Here is a 13,680-nt window from a genome sequence, read left to right as displayed (position 1 = left end):
TGAGTACTCTGTACTCTATCTATCTCAGATGACACAGAGCCCAGAGAAGTTGTCAGTGCTTTTGGACAGTGTTCATGTATGGCTTCTGCTTTGTATAGTAAAGCCTAAATGGTGTTGACTGACAAAGGTTTACCAAAGTATTCCCGAGCCCATATCAGGATATCCATTACAGACTCATGATGCTTTTTAAGACCGTGACGTCTGAGGGATCGGAGATCATGCGCATTCAGAAGTGGTTTTCAGCTTTGCTCTTTACACACCGAGATTTGTCTGCATTCTTTGAATCTTTTCATTATTATTGTGCACTGTAGAAGGTGAAATGCCCAAAATCCAACCGATTTGTCTATGGGGAATGTTGTTCTCAGAGTGTTGGATTATTCACTGATGCATCTGTTGGCAGATTGGCGAGCCTCGACCCATCCTTGCCCTTGAAGGACTAGGCATTTTTTGGAGGCTCCTTATATACTATAATTAAACGATTGCCTCACCTGTTTCACATCACCTTTATATTTCAACTTATCACATCGCTGTTAGTCCTAAATTGCCCCTGTCCCAACTTGGAACGTGTTGCATGCATTAATTTCAAAATAAACGCTTACCTTCAAAAAACTATGCAGTTGATTAGGTAAAACACCAAATACCTTGTCTTTATAAGTTTTTTGTTTAAATACAAGTCAAAACACATTTACAAATCACTCCTCTTTGTTTTATTAGCATTTTCCATACTGTCCAAACTTTTTTGGAATTGGGATTGTATATACAGACATCTGAAAATATAAGTACACCCCAAAGAAGTTGTTGGCTTTTTGACATATTTGGACAAGCAAACATTTGATCATCTTTGAAACAGTGCATATTAATAAAGTTGATGTACCTGATCAAGGAAAAATAGCATTTTCAATCATTTATTCAACAAGGAAATGCCAAAGAATAGTGGATATCTCAAATGAGGACATAATGGCTGCAAATTGATTTGCATGAGACGCCACAGGGCTGTACAGTGCGACCATTTCAGTTGCATTTGATCACGCAAAATGACCCGAACCTGCGACTGTGACATGCTCATGTAGCGACAGCGGCGTCGGGCACCAGTAAATTAATAATAATGCTAACGCTACAAGGTGGGGTGTAATTCAAACTTCTTTATTAAATAATTCCTCACCAATCATAATCAAGAGTAGCAACTGTTTAGTTTGCAAATATACAGTACGCTGCCACTCTCCCTTCACCAACTCTAGTAGACAGCGCATTCACTTCATTTAAGCTCACAGTTGCCAGATATCACTAGAAAAGTCAACTCCAGTTTTCATGTTTTCATTTAATCCCACAAAAAACACAATATTATCATACCATATAAATGTTTGATTGTTTTTCATAACATTTTTATATGTTGTAATTTCATATTGAGGGTGGAAAAAGTCTGACATGATTTATCTTACTTTAAATTTTTTACTTTACAAAAACTTTAAGTGCCTTCCATATGCCTTTTACTCAGGAGTGGCTTCCATCTGGTCACTCTATCATAAAGGACTGATTGACAGAGCATTTCTGAAATGGTTGTCATTCTAGCAGGATGTATAATTTCTGCAAGGATTACTGAAGCCCGGTTAGCATTTCCATTGGATTTTTGGTCACCTCCCTGACCAAGGCCCTTCTAGTCCACTTAATTAGTTTGTGCAGACTGCCAGCTCAAAGAATAGGCCTGGTGGTTCCAGACTTCTTACATTTCATGATGATGGAGCTCAGTCTGTGCCTGGGAACATACAAAGCTTTAGCAATGGTTTTAAACCCTTGCCCACATGTCTTAACACAATTTGGTTGAGGTCTACTTCATGGCTTGTTCTTTTGGCTTGTGCTGTGAACTGTGGGACTTTATACACACAGGTATGTTCCATTCTAAATCATGTTTATTCAGTCGAATTTGTCACAGGTGAGTGTCAGCCAAGTTTCACGTCATCTCAAAATGATCAATGCAAACAGGATGTGCCTGAGCTTAATTTGGAATGCCTTATCCAAGGGTTCTAAGCTAATCTATAATCCAATAAAATATGCAAAGATATGGTGCCGTGTTGCATGTAGTCCATCCTAACAAGGATATTTTCCCTGACATGTGTATAGGAAAAACACTGGTGAACATGTCTACCATTGCCAATTCCTACTGAATATTGGAAAACAAAGCTCAGGAGAAATAAACATTGGACTGTAATAAGAGCTACGCAACCTCAGTTTACTACAGGAACTGGCCAGGAAAGAGGAAACTGAAAATGGTGCATGGGGATGCAAAAGCAATGCAACTGAGCAGGCATTCAGGCTAGGCTGACCGCTAACCCTGTTTCTACAATCCATTCTCCTCTCATGTTCCCTCTTTCAACAATAAAGCAGACTACCTCTGACTACAGTTAACTACCCACTATGAAATCAGGGACTGGCATATTTTAGTTTTTATGGAAACACTGCTCAACAACAACATTCCGGATACAGCCATTCAGCTAGCTGGGCTAACTGCACATCGTGTTATGTGTGTTTACACTAACAGTGAATGGTGCTGGAATGTTGTATTAGTCTCAAGTTACTATTCATCCTGGTGGAGTTTATAATTGTATAGTGCTGGCCATACCACCTCCCTAGAGAATTTACCACAGTGTACATTCTACTTAGCACTAATGCAAGGGAAGTTCTAAATGAACTCTATGGGGTTATCAGCAACCTACAGAGACATGCTGATTTTGTGACCCACAGAACAAACACATGACCTCGTTTACACCACCATGCATGGTGCATACAAGGCTGCACTCTACCACCGCCTCAGCTGCTCAGACCACATCTCTCTTGTACTAATCCCAGTATACAGACCTCACCTGAAAATAGTTCTGAAACAGGTAAGAACCTGGTCTGAGGGGCCATGTCAGCACTGCAGGACTGGTTTGTGCATACAGACTGGAATGTGTTCAGACAGGCTGCTACATATGACCACACTACAGATTTGGAGGAATACACATGATAAGTGACTGGCTACATTAGTAAGTACATAGATGATCTGTTCCTTCAAGACCATAACTAAATGCGCATACAGAAATCCGTGGATGACTGCAGAGGTGTCTGTGCTACTCTAAACTCGAGTCCCTGCTTTCAGGTCAGACTACAAGGCAGCCCTAGACACAACAAGAGCCCACCTCTCCTGGGCTATCAGAGAAGCAAAGCATAACTATGCACCAAGAATCCATGGCCACTTTCAAAACAGCAGGGACATACAGCATATGTGGCAAGGTATTTAGGCCATCACCAACTTCAAAGCTGTATCATACATCTGTTATGGTGCTGCCTTGCTCCCAGATGCACTGAACAATTTCTGTACATTGTTTGAAGCACAAACCAATGTGCCGGCAGGAAAGACCAGTCCAACTTCCATTGACTAAATAGTCTGTCCACAGTGGATGTCCAGAGAAATCTGCCCAGATTTAACCCATAGAAAGCTGCTGGTCATGACAACGTACCTGGCCAGGTGCACAGGGAATGTGCTGATCAGTTTTCAGATTTCATTGTAGACATCTTCAAAATCTCCCTGAGCCAAACAGTTGTTCCTGTCTGCTTCAAGATGACCACTGTCATCCCTGTGCTAAAGAAATGGTCTGTGACCTGTCTTAATGACATGGAACGCATAAAGAACAGTGTTTTTACCACACTGGACCCATACCACTACACCTACAGCCCTATCCACTTAACAGAGGATGCTATATTTGTTGCTGGTCTCTGACCCATCTGGACAAAAAGGACAATTATGTGAGGATATTGTTCATAGACTTCAGTTTAGCATTCAACCCAATCATCCCTCAGCAATTCCTGTCTGTCCTGATCAACATCACCTCCAGCACCATCACGCTGAACACAGGGCTGTGTGCATATTCCACCTCTGATTGCTGCTAGGTATAGCTCCAGTCACCTCATTATGTTTTGCTGATGATTCTACAGTTGTGGGTCTTAGCAGTATCAATGAGGAGTCACCATACAGATAGGAGGTGAAGACACTCAGGAGTAGCCTTGTGGACCACTCGTCACCGTACATAAATCGAGCAACTGTGGAGAGCATCAGAAGTTTCAGGTTTCTTGGTGTGCAAATCATAAAGGACCTCTCCTGGACTATCAACACCACTTGCCTGGCCAAGAAAGCCTGGCAGCATCTCCACTTCCTGTGGAGGTTGAAGAGAGCTTTCCCCTCTCTTCCTCACCACCTGCTACATGGGAACAATAGCGAGCAGTGAGACCAGCTGTTCTCACTGTTTGGTATGGGAACTGCACCATTTCAGACCGCAAGATCTTACAGCAAATTGTAAGAACAACGTAAAAGTTCATTGGGGTCTTTCTATCCGTCATCGATGCATCTTTTAACAACCACTGCATCCATAAGGCCACCAGCATTGTGGATGGGCCGTCCCACCCCTCTTGTGGACTTTTGACCCTCTTACCATCTGGCAGCATCCATGCCACTGCCACCAGGCATCACAACAGGGTCTTCCCGAAGCAGTCAGAATACTCAGCAAATGACTGCCTCACAACCTTCACCTGGACCAATCAAAACCTTCCCAACACCCACCATTGTACAATCATGATTGAATACCTGCACTTTATATGCTGCTATTGGACACTTTTACTATTGTAAGGCATTTTTGCTTCAACCTTTCACCCAATATTGCTGCTATGCAGGTTGTACATTCAACAGTTGTCCTATGGAAGTATAATAGTGCCAAATGTCCTCAAGGCAAAATGGCATGTTGAATTACATAAATTGAATAAAAACATATCGCAATAACAATACCTGAATTTTTCTGCCCAGTAATTTGCCACAAATTGAAAAACAAAAAAAAAAACAGCAATAACAGTGCTTGAATTAGTTTCCTCTGCAATTCATTGGGTTTGTATATTTTGACTGAAAACAAAATTCCAGCATTCAAAATTCAATGCACACATATTAACCTTCCTAAAATACGGTTCCAAAATATTCAGTTGTTAAAATACCATCTTCATTATTCATCAGGTAATATTTCAACACATTTTTCAACCTCACAAATTCAGGCTACAAAAATTCAGGTCTTAAAATTCCAGTCTTTAAATTCAAGTCTTCACATTCGGGTCTCACAAGAAGAGCTATGGATTGCCATTACTATTGAAACATGTTACTCTGGGCCGGCCCCTAGTGGTGGGATTTTGCTGACAAGCCACAAAAGACGATGAACCTAGTGGACTGGCATAAATTTGGCTTGATGTTTGGTATTCGCATATGCGCAAAATTAAGGGACCGTCTCTAAAGTTGCATATTGGTATACATGTTTCTAACTTCAGTAGCATTTGAAGGGGCTGACTTGGTCATAAAACCACCTGTAAAGTGTTCATCTAGGTGTCAGCTATAATGCACACCTTTTAGATTTATGAAATTTAATTAAATAAACTGTCAAATCATATCTAAACATTGTGATGTTTTTATACCGTATGGAAATGTTCACAAAATATACCATAGTTTAAAGCTCAATAGCATTTGAAGAGAATGATTAAAATCACAAAACCAAATGGAAAGTGTTCCTGTAGGTGTCAGGTATGATGCACACCTTTTAGATTTTTGACCTAAATGGTTCTTGAAGCTTTTTGTTTGGGAGAACAAACTGAACTGGATGAAAAGAATTTTATTTGTATGGCTCACAGTTCATGAGATATGCACCAAAATGTACTTTCTTGCTGGTTATACTATTAGGCCAGTTTTGTCCATCTTGCTTATCTGGTTCAGGCACAAATACTACATGTTGATAAAGTTTTATGTCTATATGATTCACAGCTTGGTCTGCATCATTCATTTCAGTGGCAAATCAGAAGAAAAATCCTAACAAAACAGTAAGGTTTCAACATGATGGACCCCTAAAAATCCAAACAAAAACAATAGGTTTCCACCACTTTGTGCTTGGACCCTTAATAATAGTGGGTGGCTGTGGCTCAGGTAGTAGCGTGGGTTGTCCACTAGTTTTAGGGTTGGCGGTTCGACCCAAATGTCGAGTGTCTTGTGCAAAACACTGAACCCCAAGTTGCTCCCAATGGCAGGCTGGCGCCTTGCATAGTAGTTCTGTTGCCATTGGTGTGTGTGTGTGAATGGGTGAATGAGAAACAGTGTAAAGTGCTAAGGTTAAAAAGCGCGATATAAGTGCAGACCATTTACCATTTAATAATAATAAAGAATTACAATAGGGTTCCAGCACCTTCAGTGCTTGGACACCTAAAATAATAAAAAGAGTGAAATGAAACAGGCTCATGGCTACTGCAGTTTCCAGGTAATTGTGAGTTTCATAACCCCAACCCATAACATTTCCACCACCGTGCTTCACATGTATGAAGTATGAGGTGCTTCTCCTGAAAAGCTGTCTTTGGGCTGCGCCAAACATGTCTGCTGTTACTGTTCCAAACCACTCTTTGATTCGTCTGTCCAGAACACATTATTCCAAAAGGCATGATCTTTGCCTATATGCTCACTGGCAAAGTGTAGTCTTGCAAAGGCTTTTTCCTGGCACACCTCACATGCAGGTCAAATTTGTGCAATCTTTCTGTGATTGTAGACGTATGCACTTTGACACCAACAGTTGCAAGACTTGCTAGCAGATCCTGTGATGAAATTGTGGGGTTCTTGGAGACTTCTTTTTGCATCAGATGGTCTGCCCTTGGGGATGGCCAGTCCTGGAGAAATTGGCAGTCGTTTGAAATCTGCACCATTTGTAAATTATTTTCCTTACAGTGGAATGATGTATATCAAATAATTTGAAGATCTTTTTAAATCCCTTGCCAGACTCATAGGCATACACAACATTTTTTTTCTGAAGGCCATGCAGAGCTCTTTAGATCTTGGCATGATGACACCACACACCTCAATAGCAAAGGGAAATCCAGACACTAGATATGAGAGGGGTATAAATAAGACAGGTTCCACCTGTACTCCCTAAGCAGGTTCTAATCACTCGCACCCAATCTTGAACACCTAATTCTAATTTTATGGATTTGAAGGTGTGATAAATGTATGGGTGTACTTACTTTTTACATGTGTCTGATCTGGGTTTTTTTTTTTGTTAATTTAAATTGTGAAAAATACTACAAAATATACATTTTATGTGCCATTTGATAGTGTATCACCTTTACTAATAGGCACTGTTTCACTCTGTCATTTATTTTGGAGCTGACTAATTGTTAGCAAAATCTATGCTGAGTTGTTCACTTATTAAACTTGTATAATCATACAAACACTATTGGTTCAGAATAATATTTATATTTAAGAAGTAAATAAGTTTCTCCATCTCCAGAGATGGTGAAAGGTTGGTGGTGGATCAGAGAGCCTGAGGAACTCACAGCAATTTTGACTGCTCTCCATCCTCGTGGTATCAGAGAAAAGGTCCTTCGCAAGAACCTGACCAAACACATGGAGTTCCTGACTAAGTGCTGCACACAACCCATGACAGGTGAGTCATCTTTTAAAAGACCATATTCAATTATGCGGATATTTGCTGTTTCACCCATATGGTAAAACTATTTTGTATAAAGAAATGTTTTAATAGTTTTGCTGACAGTAAGTAACAATGGACAGCTTGATCATCTAGACTTTTCTGTGCATGAAATTCTGTGCAAATGCTGTGTTCACAAGGTTGAAGTGGTATTTAAGCCACTTTCATATCTGTGGTGGCATGGGAAAATCCATCCCTTCTCTTCCCATCATTCTGATACAAGTTGAATTTTGTCTCATCTGCCCATATGATGATCTTCCAGAGCTGGGATTTTTTTTAGAATATGTGGTTAAGTAATACCTGTGCCACTGGTGGGTGACCTTGGATGGGAATTGAATCTGGGTCATGGTGGTAATGACCCAACAACTTAAACACTCCTCCAAAGGCTAGGCTGGACTCATTTGCAGAGAATCTCTAGGAGACAGAGAGGGGAGAAAAGAGAAAAGCTCAGTGTTAAGACATTAGACTACTAATCAGAAGGTTGAGAGTTTGAATCCCACAGCTGCCATTGCTGGGCCTTTAAGCAAGGCCTTTAACCCTCAGCTGCTCATTTGTATAAATGTAAGTTGCTCTGGATAAGGAGTCTGCCAAAGGCCATAAGTGTAAATATTAAAAGAGCAAACGGAGACCTAAAACAATCCAACCATGAAACAAAGTCCAACTAGCTAACTAAGTCCAAAAATTCAACCAAGTAAAATTCACAAAAGGTCCAAAGAGGCCAAAAATAACAAAAGATTCCAAAAAGGCAAAAATCATAAAAGGATTTTCCTGCTGGTCTCCCCTCTGTGCCCATCGGGTGCACAAGTGGAGTTTCATGTCAGATGACGAGTGAGACGGCACCCCTCCAACACCCAATTCTGAACCGTCCACCTCTATTGTGAAGGGGGGACAGGGTTGGGCAAGACTAGGACTGGAGCTGAAGTAAATTTCCTCTTGAGCTCAGAAAAGACCTCCTCTGCTTCGGCGGTCCAGATGAACCAAGAGGAGGATTTCTTAGTCAGGGTCATGTGAGGAGCCACTATAAAGCTGAAACTGCAGATGAACCACCGGCAAAAATTGGCAAAACCCAGAAAACGCCGAACATCTTTCACAGAAGAGGGTGTAGGCCAGTCTCTGACTGCATTAGATTTCTTCGGGTCCATCTGGAGACTTCCCTTAGAGACAATGAACCCAGAGAAGGAGACCCATGTGGAATGTAACTCCCACTTCTCTGGCTTTATGTACAAGTGGTTCCTCAGGAGGCATTGCGCAACTTGCCAGACATTGCAAGACTGACGTGTTCATGGAGTGACTTGGAAAATATGAGGATGTCGTATAAGTAAACGAAGACAAAGTGGTTAAGCATGTCATGCAGGGCTTCATTGATGAGTATCCTTGGAAGACCACTTTGAGATTCGTCAGGCCGAATGGCATGACCTGATAATCTTAGTGACCTGTTGGGATGTTGAATGTAGTCTTCCACTTATCTCCGTCCTTGATGTGGATCAGTTGTTAGGCTTTCCTGTACACAGTGGCTCCTTGTGGTAGCTCAAAAGCAGTAGACATGAGTGGAAGAGGGTAGCAGTTCTTGATAGTCACCAGTAATCTATGTCAGCACAAAAACTTGTCTTTTTCCCCATATTAAATAATCCTGTGCCTGCCAGGGAGGTGAAAGGACAAATGATTTCTGCAGCCAGAGAGTCTCTGATGTATTCCTTCATGGCTTTGGTCTCGGGTCCAGAGAGGAAAAAAAGACTTTTCCCCTAGGGGGGCTAGTGCCTGGGAGCAAAAATACTAAAAATACTTTAGTTGCCCAAAGTCACACATACTTTTTTATTGTTTCTGTGGACTGTCAGTTCCCTGTTTTATGTGTACTAGTGGTTCGGATGGGACTAGTTTTCTAAACATAGTTTGAGTTACAGTTCTTATCACCTGACCTCTGTGATTCCATGTACTGATTCGGATGGGACTAACATCTCCCGTGTTTATTGCAGAGGTGGGAGTGTCTGTTTTGTACATCTGTGCATTGCAGAAGATCACATGCTCTGGATGCATGCAAAGCGTGCATAACTACTTTTAAATTTAAAAAGTAAAATTTCTTAATTTATTGATTTAATTTAAATTGATGAAAATTGAATGAAAAAACTTTCTAAAATAAACTTCACATGATTTTATAGAACTGGCTGCTTAATAGACCCAATGAAATAAAGATGTGGTTTCTTATATAATTAAAACATATAATTGAGTGCAGAAATGAAAGAGGGTAATCACCCAACACTGATATTACAATATTATTTGTTGAGGCATCCATATGAATTGCAGATATATTTAGCAGAAACCAGCAACTGTTACAAAGTAATGTTTGCTACAAAGTCACAAATAGCTTACCTGTAAAGTTTTTCCATAGCAACATTAACTCAAATGAATGCAACAATACAGATGTGGCCTTTAAGAATGCATGTTTTTTTTCCACATGGTATCACATGATTTGTCACGTGTTTTCACGCGGTATACTGCAGGCATGGTTCTAAGAATTAAAATTCATTTGTCGTGCTTCACACAATAACTACCAGGTGGCGCATGGAACAACATACTGTAGTTGAACACAGTACCATGAAAATGGAATGTGTGGTCAAATAGTTCACATAAAAATTTTACGTTTCTCATCAAAACTTATGATAAACCTAATTTAAACAAGTTTCTAATTACAAGATTATGTAAAATGTAAAGTGAGCGTGGCTACTGTATGTGTGCTAAATTAGTGCAGTGGTATCATACAGGTTTACTATGCCCGTGACCAGGATTCAAGCCTCAGCTCAACTGTTTTTCAAATGAGCTGGGGGGGTTTTTTCACTGTAGAATGTTCATCGGTGTAACACTGAATGAATTTCACATGAACAGCACTGACTGGAGGCCCATGCCAATTAGAAAGATTCAGGTGATGGATTATTAGCAAGTTATTGTCATTCATTCGTATAATTCCAACAATTGTTTTTTTCACTATTTAGCTGTCTTTTTATTTTAAGGATCTAATAAATTACATATATAAAAGTGTCATTTTTGTGATTGTTGGGTTATTTGCCATTTAGTACAGCTTCTGACCATCATATCAAAACAGACTTGTGATTTGATGACATAAATTCTTATTTATGCAGAAACCAAAGTAACTAAATACAAATTTACTTTAAATTAAAACTCTGACAGCCTGCTTTCAGTTGATGGACACCCCATTTATATTACTTTTATTTAACTGTAGATCAAAAAATAAATGAATGCTTTGGAGCATTATTTTACAATGACTGAAATCACTGCCTATTCCTAATGCAGTTTGACTTTTTCCATCTTCAGAACATTGAATGAACATTGTTGACGCTAGGGGAAAAATGTTTCTATATTGTTTACAATTTTATAATAGGTCTTATTGAGCAACTAATAATTTCTTACTGACCTGTTTCACTGTCCCACCAGTTACAATTATGACTGAGAATTTTATATATATATATATATATATATATATATATATATATATATATAAGTTAGTGAAAGTACCTTTTTTTTTTTTTTTTTTTTTTAGAAATTAGATATAATTTGGACTTTTAGACCTCTGTTCTATGTACTTACTTTACTTATACTGTGGCTTACATACTGCAATCTACATAGCTGTTTTTACAATTATTTTAAATGGCATACTTTCACGTAACCTTTCCAGCTTCTTATTTTATTCATTTATATACGCATTTATTTTTCTTTTAAAGATTTACACTATGTGAGAAAAGAAAGAATTTGTTTTAATTGTAAGGGTCAGTGGCTTGGACTAGGGGGACCGCCAGGGTTGGTGGGGGGTTAGTTTTTATATGTTTCATGTGAAGAATCTGGGCAATCTGTAATTGACCTCCTTTATATAAAACCGATAAAAAACAATTGGTCACAAAAAAATCCGTTGTCCTATAAATCACCCTTTGTGTCGTGTGCGCCACACCCGGCACATGCTCGAATGGTAGACTCCTTGCAGCGGCAATCATATTGCAAGCGCTGTCTTTTCCTATAGTTGTGACCTTGCCCGTTATGTCCCACTCATTTGCAACTTTGAGAAACTGGCTAGCGCATGCTTCGGCAAAATGCCTTTCTTCTGTTTTTAACACGCATAGAGTGAATGAGTGCAGCTTCCAGTTGTCATCGATTAGGTGTGCTGTTGCACTGAAGTAGTTATGGTTACTTACTGATGTCCAGTGGTCTCCAGCAAGTGCAATAATAGTACCTTCTGCCAACTTCTTCACTTTCGTAGCTTTTTCAGCGTCGTACAGTTCATGTATTCTCGTAACAATAGTTCCAATTGAAGGTAGCTTGTATGATGGGTCGCCTGTGGCACTCTGAATGATGTCTTGAAGCCCCTGCTCCTGATCTATGGTGATGGGCCTGCAGTCTGTGGCGATCCATTTAGCGATTGCACTAGTTAGCTTTGCTGTTGTCATTTTGTTGACAAACTTGCCCCGGCTGCATTCCGCCAGTGTCGTTTGATGAGCACGGCTTGTTGACCCTGTTTCAGCACTAGCATATTTGGTAACATCAAAAAAAAGTGTTTCGCCTGAAGATGTTACTTCAGACTTGTCATGCTTTGGTGGAAGGACAGTTAATCACTGCAATAAGTGCACACAACTTCGGTTTTTATCAAAACTTCCATCTGGAAGCTTTTTATAATGTAACTTGCTGTTCAACAGAGCAGTCTGCGGGAAGAAGTTAGGGTCAAACTTGATCAAATGATTAATTTGCAAAAAAAAAAATGTGTTAAAAGTTTTAGAATAATTGCATGTGTTAACGCGTTAATATAAATATATATAAACATAAACAAGCCACGATTTGATGACAAGCAATCAAGTAATTTTAGCCTATCAATACACCTACTGAGTTGAGTTGGGAAACTGAAGGTTTAGCACCATCTCTAATCCTGACAGTCTGATCTGTCCTGTTAAAGTACTCTGGCTTGAAGTGCTCACTGCATAGCATGGAAGACTCACTAGCGAAAAATCCTTCCCTTCTTAAAGCTACTTCCCACTGCCTCCTTAAATGCTTCTCTTTGGGAGCCAGCTCACTAGTCACATTCACAATATGTATGTCAGTCCCTGAGCTGAAACGAGTTGCTCGTCACAAAAGTCAGTTTGAAGAAAAACGGAAATATAAATCTCAATTGTAGAAAATAAGAACATAAGCTGAGACTATAAGAAATGTAAACTTTATATGACTTCTTGTAAAGTCTAATTTTCTATATCTAACTAGCGTTCTCGCTAGCAATTTATAGTTTGACTCTGGTGGCCAACTAGTTATACAACCAGAAACAACTGTTCAATCTTCCCTGTGAAAGGTAATTCCCCGAGATCTGGTTTGGATTGTGCTCCAAGCTGCACATGAGACAGGCATCTTTTTTCCAGTACAGCTGCCTGAGAATTGTGGCAAGTTGCCCGGTCCAATATGGCAGCGAAGTTGATGTACGATCCAGCCGCAATGCGGCCTCTATCATTCAGTATGTTTACATGGACAACAATAATCCGATATTAACTTGATTAAAACAATACTCTGATTAAGAAACTACCATGTAAACAGTGATTTTTGATTACCTTAATCTGGCTAAAGTCATACGCGAAGTAAACACAAATCGAATTAAGACATGTGGAGTATTCCTATTTTAGTTGCATTATCGAAGTGCATTATAGACACATATACACCTTAATCACACTATTAACGCCGTGTGGGAGTTTTCGCCGCATTTTGCGACAGGACATGATCACACACGGCAGTGCTCAACCATTTGATGGCAACCGAGAGAGCACGGCTGTGTCCGAAACCGCATACTTACCTACTATATAGTAGGCAAAATACACGTATTTCTATATACTATATAGTAGGTAAGTATGCAGTTTCAGACACAGCCTGTGGCTTCAAGCAGTTGTCTGTTTGCATGTATAGCATGACAAGTAATTAACTGCACTTGAAGCTTTCGTAAAATGAAAAATGAAACACCCAAAACTGTATAAGGTACCATAACGAAGACGAACTGTATGTTGATAGGTGAAATTCTGGAGGGAACGTCGGACGGTGTGGCGTGGGGACGTAATGACATGTGATGTTAATCGAACTATGTTCTATAACGTGTAAAACGGGAACATGATGTATACACCTT

General features: G+C 39.8%; 1 protein-coding gene across 8 annotated transcripts in view; it reads left to right on the top strand.

The window, feature by feature from the left end:
• Positions 1 to 13,680, top strand: part of baz2a (bromodomain adjacent to zinc finger domain, 2A) — a 96,432-nt gene that overhangs the window by 48,624 nt on the left and 34,128 nt on the right. For all 8 annotated transcript variants that reach the window (XM_053644382.1, XM_053644380.1, XM_053644381.1 and 5 more), the window contains exon 21: positions 7,329 to 7,484. In XM_053644382.1, coding sequence (XP_053500357.1) covers positions 7,329 to 7,484 — 156 coding nt within the window. The remainder of the gene's footprint in view (positions 1 to 7,328; positions 7,485 to 13,680) is intronic.

Source organism: Ictalurus furcatus, chromosome 15, assembly GCF_023375685.1.
Source record: "Ictalurus furcatus strain D&B chromosome 15, Billie_1.0, whole genome shotgun sequence".
NCBI lineage: Eukaryota > Metazoa > Chordata > Actinopteri > Siluriformes > Ictaluridae > Ictalurus > Ictalurus furcatus.
The sequence above is the reverse complement of the archived record's forward strand: the minus strand, read 5'-3'. Positions and strand labels throughout refer to the sequence as shown.